The following is a 17,040-nucleotide window of genomic DNA, read 5'->3' on the forward strand; positions in this document are numbered from 1 at the left end:
GCAAACACTTGTGAATGCATGTTTTGCTTTCTCAACTATGGTTCTTTACATCACATTTCCAGATTAAAATTGAAATTAAACTAAGGCCTTATAAATAGAACTGGAAAGGAAACAGTTATGCAATAATTTATACAGGGATTTTTTTTATTACAAACTAAAAATCTCAGATGGAAGTTATTTCAGGAAATAAAGTGACAGATCAGAACACTCAAAACCAGTTTTTATGAAGTAAAACCAGCTTATTTTATTCCTCTTGAAGTCAAATATTTCTTATTATTCTATTCCCTCTTTCTCTATTTGCTTTTAAATAAGTCACTAAAACAAGACCACCATTGCAAACCAAAATAGAACAGGTTTTATTTTGGAAGAGTTTTGACTTTTGTAGTACTGTTCATATTTTTCCAGCATTATTGTTTAACTGAATTTTTAGTGAATATCTTACCTACTGAAAATGAAAAAAAACTGCCCAGCACTATTTGCTATACCTCTTTTTTCTTCACCATCATTTCTGCTCCCATCCCATCTAACAGTTAGCTTACAGAGATTTAACATGACCAAAGACAAAAACATCCCACTTAGAGTTAACAGACAGGATCACATAAACTGTAAAAATCCAGGGGAGGGATGGATGTGGAATATTTTCCCTGAAGAAGACAGCAAGTGGAAACATTGCTAGTCTCTTGGGGCTATACTCTGCATTGCAAACTGACTTTTAAAATCTGGCATATTAGAAACCAAGATCATGTCTTGTCCTTGAAAACAAGAAGGTTGAATGGAAAATAATTATAGCTGTAGTAAACTGGAACTAAATAACTGAGAATCCTTGTCCATGTATAAAAGCAGGAGAGAAAGGCAGCAAAACAAATGCACTTGGCACAAACACCAAGAGCATTATTGAAGCAAATCTCATTTTCCCTCCACTTACCAGACAGTATTCTGCAGTCATATGAGCTGTAGCCTTGAAAACATGCACAGCCCCATTCTGTACATTCCCCATTACCACTGCAGAGACTGGGACACTTTAAAGCAGTAAGTAGGCTCTCAACCGACTCTTCAAGTTCCTGTGGGTTGTAATTTATTTCTTCTAAAATTCTTTTCTCACATTCATTCTCCAACAGAGCTAAGGAAGCTTCTGCCCAACCGAGGTCATCTTTCAGCAGCAAATCTTTAACACACATATCGATGGCATCTCCTGTTCGCCGGCCAAGGAGGGCACCACAAGATCTTCCTATGCTAGAATTAGCTACTGCCTGCTGGCACAGGAACAAAGCACTAGATTCAGTGAGGCCTGAAGGTGTGGGCCAAGAAGGAAGGAATTTTTGGTCTGTGTCAGTAGCATGGTCCTCTGGGAAAAAATAACTATATCCCTCTAAATCTGTTTGGCTGAGACTTTGGAAGAGGAATACCGGATGGTATTCATAATAATTTTGGCGCTTCCCTCTACTTGTAGCAGATTGACTTTTGTGAATATGACTGCTGTAATGGTGTGAATTTCTCCTAATGTCTAAGCTTGAACTTCCTTCTCTTTCTGTACCAGTATTTCCCACTGAGATGGCAGAGAGACGCGAGTTTATTAGTGATGTTTTGTGAAGTTTGGTTTGATTATTCTGCCTCTGCAGAAGTGTAGATGAATCCATTTCATGTGTAGATGAACGTTTCTTTAAGCCTCTGACAAGATCAGCAGGACCAAGATATTCATCAGTGACATCCAGTCCTGGTATCAAAGAAAGAAATCTACCATTTTCACTTTCTTTACAAGGCAGAGGAAGTTCTGACTGAGTAACCACCTCCAGTTTGTTCACTGGTTGATATAATCTGGCATCTTCAAGTGCACAGTCACAGAAGACAATTTTTCTAGAGGATGTTAAAGAAGCAGGTGTCTTGTCAAACAAGCTCTCTCCTGGTAAAATTCTAGCGAGGAAAGAAAAAGATGAAACTGTATCATCTGAACTATTTTCTTTATGTTACTAAAGTATTAACGTTTTTTGTTCTTTGTTGTTTCATACATACATAACATAATGTTATATATATAACATGTTATATATATATATAACTATATATAACGTTATATATATAACATTATGTATGCTGTAAAGACAGCATAAATCTGCAGCACACAGCTATAACACAAAACCTCAAGAGTAACTAATGAAAGAATTGAGATGAGTGGATGTTTTCTGTACACCCCGATACTTTGTTCCAAACCTAATCAAAACAATCTTACATCATAGTACTTGAACACTTATTTGGCAATTCAGTTTCAATTTTCTCTTAAATTAATTATGGAATGCAATGATGACATTATAACATCAACTTAAAAACTTAAGGAGATTTTTTTTATTATTTTGACAAGTTTTTAAGACTGTGAAGGAAAGGTAGAAGCAAAAATGATGACATTTGATTGATCAACAGAAGCATTTTGTTACCTCCATTCCTTAATAAAAGAAAAAGGAACATTAGCATGGTTTGGGATTTCCATGCCACTGGCAGTGTGATAGTCATTCTCTGCATTTCCATCAAAGGTGCCACATAGTCCCACTGTATGTTTGTAATCTGAACTGGGTGCCCTAAGCGTTATGCTCATTCCCCATTCACTCACGTCAGCACGAACGAAAGCTCCAGAAGAAAACAAAACCTAAAAAGAGATTGAAGATAGCCTCATGAGAAACGTGAGTTTTTTATTTCACCTGTTCTGTAAGCAATTATTTACCACTTACTGTTACTTTTCTTCCTTGATAGGACTCAGTGATTCTGACATTGCTTCCTGTTGTGTCTCTATTTATTACAGATAAGTGTGGCTGTGATTCATGGAGCTGACCACTGCACATGTCAAATGCAATTATATCACTTCCTTCCTTAGCAACAAAGCCACAGTTGCAGGATGCTGGGTAGTGGAGACTTCCACAGTCCCACTGGCGAACATGAACTTCAAAATCTCGAGATGTACTCTTGTAGAGAACAAATGTTCCTGTTTTAAAATTGTCATAGACGCTGGAATCAAAAGAATAGCACATGATATCACTTTGGTTATGAAATAACTGTACCACTACAGCTCAACAACTTTATTTTCAAACAGATTTCTAACATTTGGTGAAAACATTGATAGGGAAACTCATTCTGCCAAGTCAGAAGAAGCAGTACAGCCCACAGAGCAAAACACAGCTTTATCCTGAGTAAACACCATCATATCTTCCTCTGAGCAGCGTTAAATCAAAAAACAAAACAAAACAAAACCACCAAAAAAAACCCCCACCTTATTTTTACAGCAGAAAAGAAGGATCATGAGTAGAATATATGTAGACAATGGCAGTGAATAGAAATAAAAGCATGAAGATACTGCCATTCCTCGATTTTTTTTAACAGTGCATATGGAGGGTACTTCTCAACCTTTGTGCTTCTACAACAGTACACTGCTGCAGCAAGAGCAATAAGATGCATAGCAGTGTGCATGTGGGGGCAGCTGCTGAAAACTGCACAAGTACCCTTGACAAAATGATTTAGAAAGTCACATCCTTTTAAAAAGGTCTGCTTTATTAAGATGGAGATGGGGAGTGCTTATTCCCAATGATCATTTAAGATGAAAACCATAAATAGCAACTTGCTTTTTTTCCTTAGGGTTAGCCATCTGTCCCCTGAAGCAAGGTTAAAATAGCCAATTTAATGATTCAGCAGCAAGAAAAAAAAAAAAAAAAAAAAGAAAAAAGAGAAAGAAAACCCCCAAACTTTTGCTGTAAGTTTAATAGCCTCTTGGCTACAAATGGCATTTGACAGTTGATTGTAGACTGGCAATTTGCTTTGTATATAATGGGCCAGCAGGCAAATTGCAGATGGCTGCACTACTGGGACTGCATTGGACTGTCCATAATTCAGTACATAATTTGTTTCCTCTGTTTGTAAAATGAAATAATTTATCCTTAAAAAGAAAGTTCTTTCCCTGCAGCATCATGCTTCCAGACAGATCACTTCAGTGAAACACTGTTTCATGAGAAAGCTTGATCACAATGCATTCATGGTTACTATGCCCAGTGAAGACATCCCTAAAATTTCCACTGAAGGAGAAACTGCAAGATCAGGATAACCCCACTGACTTTATTAGTAGCAGTAGTCAAACTTCTATCACAGAACCCATCACAACTTTTATTTCCCCTTCTGTTATCATGTGTGGGCTGAACATCCTTATTTGGAGGCAACATATCCTCCTCTTCTCACCCAGCCACTTGAAGAAATGTGCTCCTGCTGAACAAAGAATGTAAAACTCTCAGGTGTGGAGCTTGTGTTTGTTCAGACGTCTTTTGTGAACTGGAAACATCTTGAAAGAAAGAAGCACACCAAAAACAGCTGTGGCCAAGAAAGCTGTTTTCACTTCAAAATCCTTTTTGGCCAGTGACATGCAAGTGACAGCAGTATGTAAGTGACTTTCAATGCCACTAATAAACACAGCAAAATACTACACAGACAGCAGACAGCTTCCAACAATTCATCCTTACAAGGATTCAGATACTGACACACAGAAATAAGGAAACTATGCTTTTGTTTGGAAACACCTCCGCATGAAAAGTTTTGTCTAATCAATCATTTTATCATGGTTCATATTTAATATACAAACATTTTTATCTTTCATAGTCAACAGACTGCACAACAGACTACCACTCCTCTTGTCCATTTGCTTCATTCTCTTGCCACAACCGCAAAACTTGCCTTTAGAAATGCAAATATTACAAACCTCATCATGTCTGGCAAGCTTTTACCAACTAAAGCACATTTATCCTTATTGTCACAAAAAAAAAAAGTAAAACTCAGTATAATTGCAGAAAACTACAGCTTTGTATCACCAGCACAGATGTAGAATAAATATAGAAATAATTAAAGAAATAAAACACACACCCCAAAACCCACCCACAAAAAATCCCAACACACTTAAGAGCAGTAAGCCAGTAATTACCTTCCATCAAATGTAATTATATGAGGGTCAGTAAATGAGTAGCAGTAGGCAGTGGGTAGGTCCCTAACTGTAATCTTCAAAACAAAGAAACAAATTGTAAAACATGTCAGATCAGGAAATAAATGGACTTAGGCACATTATTTATCTTATTATAGTAGTTTACTTTATACTAAATATATTATACTTATAATCAATCTGAGTAATTACTTCAATATTAAAATGTAAAAAAAAAAATTCAAATTAAAAGACAGAATTTCAAGAAAAAATAAAGCAACTAAAATCAACCATTTAGAACTCTTGGTGTGAATCAGCAAGTCACAACTGAAATAAAAGCTTCATTAACACCAGCCACACTTCTGGCCAGTTTACAGAGCTTAACGTGAAGATTTTTAACCTGCATGCTTTCTGGAACATAGCCATTCCACAGGAAATTCTCACTGGATATAGGTTCAACTGCAATTCTGGTAATCCTGTCTCCATCCTGCATGAAGTCTGTCACAGCAGTGAAATAAATTACAGCTTGACTACAGATTCCATTATTGCAAGATTTCTGGAGAAGATCCACATGACAAGAAGAAAGAGCCAAGTTTAGACCTAACTGCTCTTTACCTGTTTTAAAGAAAATACATCATTAGTGAGTTCTTCTTCTAAATAAGTCACATGCTGCACATTACTGTTAATATAGATACTAACTTCTTTACATACACTTTCATAAATTAAAATAATTACTCATTTTTCTTGGGTTTGGTTTGGTCATGTAAAAAACCTCCTCTCTACCTCTTCATATACACACCCAATAAAATTTTTTTGCATTTCCCAGTTTGATAGACAAATAGGAATCATGATAGGCTTGCTAATGTGAAAAAAAATGGTTGTCTACATAGGCAAGGCTCCTCCTGGTTCACAGGATTTGTGCTTGAAAAAATATTACAGAAAATGGCTATAACAGTAAAATATGAAGACTTTGTGACTGCATAGATCATACTTGCAGTGCAACAGGTAAACAAAATTAACTGAATTATAAACTTTACAAGTATTACAGTATTCTGTCTATTCAAGTTAAAGAATGTGGCTCCAATATCAATGCCTACCAAAACAACACCTACAAACTTCAGCAAGTAATTCTTTCATATTTTCAGCAGCACCATACAGACTGTGAATCCTTTTTGTAATATTTTAGGAAGTATTTTACAGTGTCACAGCTTCTTTGAAGAAGGAAACCAGCATAGTATTTATAAAACTCCATTAAATATGCAAAATATAACAAAATCAGGGTAATACTCACCTTCATCAACACTATTTAATGTCAGTGAGATTTTGCAGTCACTTTCTAGCTGGCTAAATTCAGGACAAGGAATAGGAATGCTACTTTCTATTGTCAGTCTGTATTCCTTCCCATCTTCTGATATGTCATATGTTTCTGCATGTATCTAGCACAGAAGAAAATGTACTTAAAACGCAATCTCTGTGAGTAAACTGCAGCACTGCTTCCTAATCAGTTAGGAGTGCTTATTAACACAGGCTGAGGAGCAGCAGTACATTGAGAAGAGGCAGACACAGCAACCAGAGTCTTGAAGAGATGGGTAAAGGGGAAAGGATAAGGAAAAAGCAAGAGTAAAAGTTAGCTGGAAAGGTAAGGAGTTAGCAAACCACATTAACACCACAAAAGTTAGTAACTCCTGGAAGCCAAGACACAAACAGTTTTGTGTACTGTCTGGGTGGGGGGGGGGGGAAAGGAAGTGGGAAGCTACCTGCAGGCAGCAATTCCAAAAGAATTTGGAAGCACCATATTTCTCCTGGGATTCCTCTCTGCAAGCTTACAATACAGATCACCAAAAACATATAACCAAAAACTCAGTTAGAGATCAGTAATAGGGACCTACAGCTGAGCTTGGTAGGCTGGGTGGAATCCTGAATGCAGACTCACAGGAAAACAAAGATAACCCATTGCCTCTTTGCAGGGTACACTGCAGAACTGCACTTCCGTGAGAGAAATCTGAGCCCCAATCCCATAGAAACAAGCTCAGGCTAAGTCTTCAGGACTATACCCAATATGTAATGACATGCAGTACATCTTTCTGAGACTGGGCCATTCTTGGCCAGCAAATGGCTCTCTATAGCTCTATCCACAGTAGGAACTATCACTCGGCCTCTGACCAAGCAGCACAGCACAGCCCACCTCCCAGCTACCCGTATTTAAGCCCAGACCAGGCTGGCTCAGGGCTGTGACCTCAAACTTTATGAGCACAGTGCCAGTCGGCTCCAGCTGCTGGAAACCAAGGCCCACACTGTGTGTGCAAGGTGCCAATTCAGCCTTCCTGCACCTTGAGTACATGGGGAGCACACAAACCACTGCGACTCTCTTGCTTTTGGACAAATTTAAGTCCACCTCAGCGGACAACACGCTCTATTAATTCACAGTTAATACATTTTAAGTGCCTTCTAGTCAGATGACTGATTGCTGTAGCAACACTCAAAGATTACTACTATGTTATGTTTTTACAAAGTTACCTTAATCCCAGCAAAAAATTCCTTGCTCTCAACTGAAGAGCTTTGTATATCTGGCTTCTCCATGAAAAAAGCAGAACTGCTACAGTAGACCTGTAGGGTAAAACCAGAATAACAGAATACATTTTTGGTATGAAGTGGTCACATGAAGACAAAACCCTACCACCATGGGCTGGTTCGATGAATTCATTGGCCTATCTTCTGGTTGCACCAGAAGGTACCAGTTGCCAGTGGTAAGTACAGCTAAAGAAAAGAACAGACACAGACTGAGCATGCTAGGACCTTCTCCTGGCATATTCTAACAGCGGTGCAGAGACTTGTTCAACTAATGGCTGCATAGAAATCATATTTAATAGATACCTAAAAAATCTTTTCTGGAGCATTTCTGCAACCAATGATATCTGTGAAAATGTATTTTACACTTGCTTATATGTTATTTACTACATTCTTTTCCATTTCAGTTTTTGCCCTTTAATTTTGTTTAGTGACCATTAGATCTTAGATTATGTTTTTCCTGCTTTTATGGACCTGGATAATTTTTTTCAAGATGAGGAATTCAGTGTGGTTTCCCTCCATTGAACCAGTTCCATGCTACTGGACACTATGGTTTTGCTTTGGTTTTGTGTTCATTTTGGGGTTTGTTTTTATTTTGCTGTATCCATTTTGAGATGTGTTGACCACACATGCAGTATTTCTGATCCTGAAAAAAAGAAGAGATTCATAGCAGCAGGAGGTAGCTTATGATTGTGCCTTTCCTTTTGACTGTCACCAAGCCAACACTGTCAGGCAAGTCTTTGCGAAGTCCCCAAAGGATTTTTGAGGATTAACAATTGCTATTGCTGTCCATAAACCATCAAAGCAGCCTGGCTTTGGCATGAACATACATATGCACACCAATCACGGGTTTTTTTGTTTTATTTTCTCCAGGAAAAATTAACCTGTATTTTGGTATATATAAGTAAAAGGTTTAGAGATTTTCCAGTGCTTAGGCTTCTCAAAGTTACCATGAGAGCCTAAGCCCTCATTCTGGTACAATGGAAGGTAGGGCATCACACTGCTTTTGATGGCAGAGATTAAAACATATAAATCCTAGACACAAAACCAGTAAGCAGCAGCTCATTCAGAGAAAAAATATCTATCTAATGAATCAACAACACAGCTTTTCATAACCTCTGGCTCTTATAGCCTCTCACTGAGATGCAGTTGCATCCAAAAATCCTCTTAATTTACAGTGTTCTAATAAAAATTTACCTCCTGGAGGCACGCTGCACTGTATTGAGACAAACAGTATCAAAACCTTAAAGGCAGTGGTAGTTATAGTTCTGTGGTATTTACACATTCATATGGGCAGTTGGTGTAAAGTAGAGGCAGTAGGCTTCTGCCAAGAAAAATTATGCAGCAAGGTGCTGGACCTCTCTCTAAAAACTGTCAGTGTCTACTGAGCCATATTTGCAAATACACAAAGAAATCACATTAATGTTTTAACCTACTCTGTCTCCAAGTCTGATGTTTATCCCATCTAGTTCTAGAAGTGAGAAGGTATGAACTGCTGTTTCATGTGTAAGTTCTTCCTTGATACCTTCAGGAGAAAGTCTTGACCAAGTTACAATGAATCCAATAGAGCCGTTTGCAATAGGAATGTCAAAGGTACACCTTAAGTAGATGCTGCCTTTGATCATCTCTGCTACAACTTCAGGAACAGATGGAAGTGGTGGTGACACAGATGGAGATGATGTAGGAGCCAGGTTACCTAGTCAAACAGAAGTGTGGTCTGTGCTTTTTATTCTGCACAAAATCAGTATTGGATACAATGACATTGACATATCTTTTGCCAAATAATACACTAATAATATTACCTTTTACATTTGTGGAAATACTACATAATTTCTTAAGAGAATCAAAGAAAAATGTGTATCTTTCTTCTATTAATTATTACATGGAGAAAAACTCTTTATGAGCTTTTGATTATATTCTAGCCAGTAGGAAGGTGCTAAAGAGGGGAAAAAAAGTCAATCCAAAAAAACTCAAGATAATAAAATATACTTCATTATTTTACCAGGCAGGAGAGAACAACAAGCAAAGCAATGTGTCTTACAGAAGAATAATTTCACTATTTATGAAGACAGTGGGGAAAAGAAAAAGAAAAATTAAAAAGAAAAAGGCTATTTAGAAAGGAGCAGAACAAGCAGCAATATGATTTGTAGATTCCTCTTATATTTTACTCCTGAAGAATCGAAGTAATCTGTCATTCAGCATAATTACAAGTACTTCTTGATATTTTGATATTCAAAATATTCTGAGAAAGAACTTTTGTAATCCAAGTTTGTCTGAAATTACCTCCCAACTGCTCACTTTGCAGCAAACCAAGCAATACCCTTGATAACATGAACGTATTTTTATTCAAGACAGAATATGACTAAATAGTGACATGATTGGGTCACAGATGCACAGAAAACCTTGAAAATCAAAACAAAATACTCACTGCTGCAGATGCCTTCAATTCCCATTCCCTCAGGATCACAGGTCTGTGGCCTTGCATCTGAAACAACTACAGATTGTTTTGACATTGTATATTCACACACATACCAAGTACATACACCAGTGCTCTTAGATTATAGACCAAATGTCACAAAACACTAATTGAAGTGCAAACTTGCAAAATAGAAGCAGTCTTGTAATCTGAACCATGTACAGCTATGACAGCAGTGAGCACAAAGCCTTGTGCTGGAAATCATCCAGGGTGAAGGGCACAGAACATTCTAACACCTCTACAACTTTTACTGCTGATGTGCTCAGCCAATACTTATACATATTGTTAGTGAATAAAAAGGAATGATACTATTCTCTTAAATATATATTTTGCCTCCCCTTACTCACATCTGAACACTTCAACTGTAACCCTGGACAGTGAAGTTCAGTGCAGACCTGCTTTGAAAAGAATCACCTTTCCTACAGAGACCTAAGGAAAAGTGCTTGTGCACTGCTATTGTTTTGTATTTTGAATGCTATAGAAAAATAAGTGGAACTTGGCTTTAACATGAGAATGCCAGTTAGCCACTTTACTCAAACAACATCGAAAGGGCAGCAGCAACACTGGAAATCCCATTCACCAAAAAGAATGAAGAACAGATTTTTCTGTTCCACACTTCAGTGGTGTAACGTTTGAATTCCATAGCATGTAGAGGACAGACTGAAAATTTGCCTCAGTTGTTTACAGCTATCAAATGTTAAAGAGAAAACACAGTACACATGGTAACCTAGATACAAAAAGCAGTACAACAGTACAATGTACTTTACATGACAACAACATCTTAAATGCATGGATTTAAACTCAAAATGTGTTTCAGATTTACAGCATTCAGCAGAGGCAAACAAGTTATGCTTTTTGCCTGCTTTGCTTTGAGGCAGTAAAAATTTGCTAGTTCGCTGTCTAGCTGTGGTTTCATATCTTCTTTCCTCATCATGTACCAGGATCCAAAGTAAATTGCAAGTCCTATTTTGCAGGAGTTCTTCATTGTTTCAGGCACATGCTTCCTGAACCCTTGGAGAATGTCTTAACAATTGGATCTAAAGGTGCCAACACGGCACCAGAAAGCCCACTGACAGATTTGCTGTTAAGCTTTTGAAAGCAGTCAGTAATAGAGAATATGACTCCAAGCAATACAGCATATGATGCATGAAAATATTGCTAGTATTTTCACAATGGTGTGTTATACGAGCTAACAAGAATTTCCTACTACACTAATTTGTCACAGTTTCACTGTATTTATAACTGTAAGGATTTAACCATGGGTTCCTTATCTGAAAAATCTGTCATGAATAATGAAATACTGAAGTTTTGAGCTGTGAACACCCACACACTTCTGCAGCACAAGCACCCAAGACAGTGGGAGACGTTGCAAAAGGTCTCCTGTTCTTTCTCATAGTACTAATAAAATGTGTATCAGTAGAGCATTTGTGTGTTGAATTTTCTTCTAGCAACAACATGTATACTCTCCAGAAAGATGATAAGAGTTACAACAAAAATATTCCTAACAATGCTAAATAATAACTGATATAAACACAGCTTGCTCAAGTTCTTGAGACAAAATTTACTCTGATACATAATTCTATGCATCTTAAGTAATGAATATTTCGAGAGTTTGAGTGCAATGAACTACACTGAATTTTGACTTCCAGATGTGTCATATAACCCCACCTCATTATATGGAAAATTTCAATTCTTGAGTTTCTGGGCTTTGAAAATTAGTGAGATGTTACATGTAAGTTAAAGAGGGGTGAAGTGAACCCACCTCATCATTTCAGATCATTTCTTCTATAGTATCCATATTGAAATTCAGGATTGCAAGAAATTTTAGCAAAACTATTTCCTGACATTTCCACTCCACCAAATATCAGACAGATATAGATCAGAAACACACCACTTAGCTGAGTTAGAGCATGCATTTTCTTACCTTCTGCACAGTACCCCATGCATCCTTGGGTGGGCTGCAGTAAGTAAACAAAGAAATCTCCACAGTTCCTCACCCTGACAGGGATTCGGAAAAGACAGCAGTCTTTTGAAGTGCTGGAGAAAAACTGCCATGTAGCACAAGCTGTTAACTGTTTGATCTCACCAGGCTGAGGCATGGATTCTGAGTCCCTCAGAGACAACCAGACAGGGGCTTGAGTCCCACAGTGATTCATCTTCAGCACCAGAGAAAAACATCAGGAAATGGTTAATGCTACATCAAACTGTTGCTGTGCTTTAATGAGAGGTACATAGGTAATTAATTTCTCCCATTAGCTTTTAGCAAAGTTCAGACAGTATAACAGAGGGATTGCTGACTTTCCTCCTCAAGGTTGAATACAAATGCACACAAAAGAGACCTAAGACCTTTTTTGAGCCTAGTGAATTTGTGTTTGTTTCTAAAGACAGGCTACAATTTAATGCCTGAAGAACTTAACTGGAAGCCACACCTGAGCGTTTTGCTCAAAAAAGCTCACAGTTGTGTTATGGCTTAGTGAGCTACTTTGCACCATTAACCTACAGTAAGTGACTGTGTGGATGCTATCAGAGCACAGCAAACACAGTGTAGAGCATAAGCACCCTGAGTATCAACTAAAGGTGTTAAAGCTGACACCTTTTATCTGCCCTTTGCCATCAACTGAAGGCTCAGCTAACCTGGATTTCTTCTTAGAGACATGGGCAGCTGATGCATTTGTATGTTTAAACTGGTTTGTATTAATTTAAAAGCAGTTAATTGATGGGATTCTAGTTTATTTTTTAAGAGACTGTGACAAGGAAATTTCAATTCATTAGAAAAATCAAGAGTAAAATATTCTAACGACATTTTCAGGCTTTTTAAGGAAGGAAGTGTTTTAAAAAGGGGAAACTAAAAAGATGAATCTCCTTAGAATATAACAGAGCTCCAAAATAAAGCTCCAAATAAGCTCCAAAGTAAAGAATTACACATCTGAAGCATTAAATATTTCAAGCAATTATTGAGTCTTTGGAGGCTTTCAGATGGCAAGGAAACTAATCTTCAGTCAGCTCTGTTAGTTCAAGCTATTTTAGGAGTAATCTCTTCTGTGACATGATGACTTTAAAAGCTCCACAGTTACTGGATTCATGTGGCTGCAAGTCTTTACACTGCTCTCACATGGCCTTCCTAAAACACTGGCCATCACACAGTTCCAGCTTTACAGCATGATAGCCCTGCTATGCTGCCACTGAGAAAATTTCTTTAGCACTGAGTAGAAATTACAGTTTTTGAGTCCTCTGAAAGGGATTTATCATCCTCTGCTACTGCCCATTCAGTGTAAAATTTTCAATGCTTAAGACTTAATTTTCCAGCTAACACATTTTAATATAATCAAGTTTTTAGAGAAGATAGGTACTTTGTATTGTTCCACATCAGTCCCCTTAACCATACTCTTTTTTTATACCTACCCTACTGAAAAATTCTTCACCAAAATATCTGTTTCTCAGAATCAAATGATTTGTAACATTACCTCCACGCACTTGGTTGGCATCTCAGCAGGCTTATCAAAAACCATGAAGCGATACCATCCTGGTGTTAGGGAATGGTCACAGATTAAATCCTGAATAGATGATTGCTGGAGGTGGGATGAATCAAAATCCACACTTCGGTAAGGGCTCTGCAGGATCTGATGTCCACCAGGAGAGCACTCAAGAACTGTGGAGCAAGAGCATTTCGAGTATCAAGATGAAATGCCTAACAAGTATTTTAGAAAAGATGTTAAGCATTTTTAAGTGAAAATAAGGATATGCAATATCATGTGAAACTAATTTTATGAAAGAATATATTGAAGTCTTAATAACAACAACTGTGGATGTTAGCACTCAGAAATTAAATAGAATTCATTATGTCATAACTTTCCTTCTTTTAGTGGACAGTAAATGCAATACTAACCACATAGGCACTTACCCTGGATGCAAAACCAGTGGGAAGGAATATGTTTATTCTTTCTACCTGGACTTGGGTTTTCGAAACCTGAACACAAATGAGGTGTCAGATATATAAGAATATAAAAATCTTACCTTAAGAGGAGTAAGGATTATCCAAAGGTCTTTGGATAGAATAGACTATTACTTTACAGAACTCCTCTGCATGAAATTAATTCCCTCATATGGATGAGAGTTGGATAGCTGCATGCAGTTTGCATGTATACATGCAGAACATAGCAAAAGTGTGTATGAAAATGGGTAGATGCTTGGTTAAAGATTTTAAGTCAATTTGCATGAATGACATACTAAATACGTACTAAATACAACTGCCAAACATATTTTTTGACATTTAAGTGACCTTGTGGCATCGAAAATTCTCTCAAAATTGATAGGTAAAATGAAGGATCAGAATATGAAGAAGTCTTTATCACAATTTTTTTTTTTTAATGCAAACTCATTCAGAAATAAAGCAGAATGACAGAATTTCTGAGTCTGATCAGGCAGCTGAGTTGACTTCTGTCAAAGACAGTGACAACAAAAGTTCTGGCTAATGGCATATTTACATGCAGAATACTGAATAGCCATTGTTGTTCAGGAATGTGCTTGAGAAGTGAAAGTAGGGAAAAATACAGTAAAGGAATGTTTATAAATAAGTGACATTAAAAGTATACCTATCTATTTACCTTGCTTCTAAAAATGGACAGCAACTGATGCTCACGGTGAATAAAATTTTGGGTTATACTGAATGATACAGTGAATCTTAATTCTTGCCTTCATTATGCTACTATTGACTTTAAAGATGCAGCTGTAAGCAAAGCTGTCTAATGCTACATTTTGAATATGAAAGCTCTGATCTCCAGTTTTCGGTCCCAGGTTTGTCTGTATTTGTCACATATTTGGCATGGTATAATTGTGTCACTGATTAGAAACATCTTGGCTCAAGTCATGCAATAATTTACTATCTTCCACATTTTTCATGTCATTCTAGATAACCACAGTTATAAAACAGTTTCAAAATCAGGTAATTCCCCACCTTTAAATGGAGAATATGTCCTAGTGAAAGAATAGACTTTATCTCTTTCAGCACAGTATGAGAATCCTACAGTCTTTCAAAGACTGAAGATTTAATCTGATATGGCTTTAGGCTACCCAGGCAGGTAACAATAGCTTTATCTTCTATCCTCTAAGGGCAGCTGGAAGTCAGTGTGATTGACTGTGCCACCACTGTGTTTCTGAGTTTCTTGTAGTAGCCTGTAGGCTATTCATGTCCATACAATTTGACCTTACAGGGAACTTACCCTTCACTGGAATTTAGAGAAAAGCTCTTGAAGAATCACAAGTCAGTCATGTGTGTTATTGAAATGTTTTCCAAGCAATCTACAGCACAAGCAGTTTACGAACCATGATGAAAGTTTCTTCCTGTCCTCTGTTTTTTACTGGAATTATCCCTTTCATACAGCACCCTCATTAGTTTTCTTTCCTGTAACTGAATCACTCCTGAAACAATTAATATCTGTTACCTTCTCCATTAATAAATCAAGCTAGACATGACAAGTCTTTATTTTCTTTTCTTCCACAATTTAATTAGATCATCGTTTGATAGATCTTTAAAACAGCTGACTGTAGTCACTTGTAATAGGGTTATAAATCCTACTAAAGATCAAATTATAAGTTTCTTATTATTATGCATATCACTTTAAAATGCCATCGAGCTCTTTATGAATCCAGTGTATTCTTTTCTCCTTTCTAGAAGTATGCTAATATTTCTATAGTTATTGTTTAGAAATCTTTTGTTGTGTAACACTGGTTGATTTTTTTTTCTTTTTTGTTCTGCAAAACAACTGAAAATAACTGTCATCATCAATAACACAAATAAAAATGTTGTGGTGGCCAAGCCCTCTTCCATATAAAAACAACGTTTTTACACACCAGACTGTAACTGAAGTGCTGTCTAACTTCAGCAACAGCAGAAACAAATAAAATTATCATATTTATGGACAGACACGCAAAAAATTAATGTCATGTTCTCTGCAAAAACATTACCCCTGCAGAACAGATCTGCTCCAACCAGAAGCATTTAAGAGGGAGTTGGCTACATTTTCCACTGAAATAATGATTTCCTTATTCAAGATGCCTTAAATAAAAATAGATTTTGATATAAGCATTCTTTCAAATATTATTCTCAGGATGATGAATACTGACTTTGCTGAAATGCTCCAAAAAAGCTTTGCCTGTGTCTAACACCCAGCAATTTTATAGAATCATGGACCAGTTTGGGCTGGAAGGGACTTTAAAGATCATATAGCTCCAACTTCTCTGACACAAACAGGGACACCTTTCATAGACTCGGTTGCTCAGAGCTCCATTTAAGCTGACCTTGAACATTTCCATGGATGGGGCAGCTATGGCTTCTCTGGGCAACCAGTTCCAGTGCCTCACCACCCTCACAGTAAAGAATATTCTTCTAACATCTAATCTGAACCTACTCTCTTTCAGTTTGAAATTACCACCTCTTGCCCTGTCACTACATGCCCTTGTAAATAGTGTTTCTCCATCTTTCTTGCAGGCTTCCCAATGATTCAAGTCTGACAAAATTATAAGGAGCTGAAAACAGGTTCTGATAGCTTGAAAATGCTAAGGAAGGTTACCTACAGGGCAGGCTTACCTACCAGCTCTGTCCAGGATGTGAGCAACATTAAATTAGGGGAAGATATGTGCGCTACTGGTGACTTGACTTCATCCACAATCACAAAATATTCTAACACGTTCTGACACAAAACAGAACACTCATGTATGTTTTAACAAAATTTAGCATTTACTTATGATTATTCCTAATGGAAACCTTTCCATATATATGGGATTATTATTTTAAATTTTTTTATGGACGTTTAAATGTATTAGTGATTTAGTAACTTTCATTTCAAATATTTGTGATAGAATAATGAAATTCTAATTATAAAATACACAAATGAATACTTGAGAAATAAGAGAAATATTCAATCTCCTCTGTAGATTGTGTACCTGTATTTTCACTTAAGCTAGAAGAGATACATGCAATAGGTTATCAATAGGTTATTAGGAGAGACTTGTTTCTAGAAAGTTGTAACTCTCCCATTCTTTTTGGAGGTACAGATACAAC

At 37.0% G+C, this 17,040-nt stretch overlaps 1 protein-coding gene across 3 annotated transcripts in view; it reads right to left on the reverse strand.

Annotated features, from left to right (window-relative positions):
• The window catches only part of LOC138106439 (von Willebrand factor D and EGF domain-containing protein-like), a 36,907-nt gene that overhangs the window by 17,932 nt on the left and 1,935 nt on the right, over positions 1–17,040 (reverse strand). Inside the window, exons 2-12 of one of the 3 annotated variants that reach the window (XM_069007035.1) lie at positions 13,445–13,629; positions 11,905–12,136; positions 9,933–9,998; positions 8,941–9,200; positions 7,454–7,543; positions 6,228–6,372; positions 5,337–5,551; positions 4,943–5,016; positions 2,718–2,991; positions 2,427–2,635; positions 926–1,911 (exon numbers count right to left, since the gene is read on the reverse strand). In XM_069007035.1, coding sequence (XP_068863136.1) covers positions 926–1,911; positions 2,427–2,635; positions 2,718–2,991; positions 4,943–5,016; positions 5,337–5,551; positions 6,228–6,372; positions 7,454–7,543; positions 8,941–9,200; positions 9,933–9,998; positions 11,905–12,136; positions 13,445–13,629 — 2,736 coding nt within the window. Of the gene's footprint in view, positions 1–925; positions 1,912–2,426; positions 2,636–2,717; positions 2,992–4,942; positions 5,017–5,336; positions 5,552–6,227; positions 6,373–7,453; positions 7,544–8,940; positions 9,201–9,932; positions 9,999–11,904; positions 12,137–13,444; positions 13,630–17,040 lie in introns of those variants that run through there. The other 2 variants (XM_069007036.1, XM_069007037.1) reach the window with 2 other exon arrangements.

The sequence above is a fragment of the Aphelocoma coerulescens genome, chromosome 2 (assembly GCF_041296385.1).
Source record: "Aphelocoma coerulescens isolate FSJ_1873_10779 chromosome 2, UR_Acoe_1.0, whole genome shotgun sequence".
NCBI classification, from domain to species: Eukaryota; Metazoa; Chordata; class Aves; order Passeriformes; family Corvidae; genus Aphelocoma; species Aphelocoma coerulescens.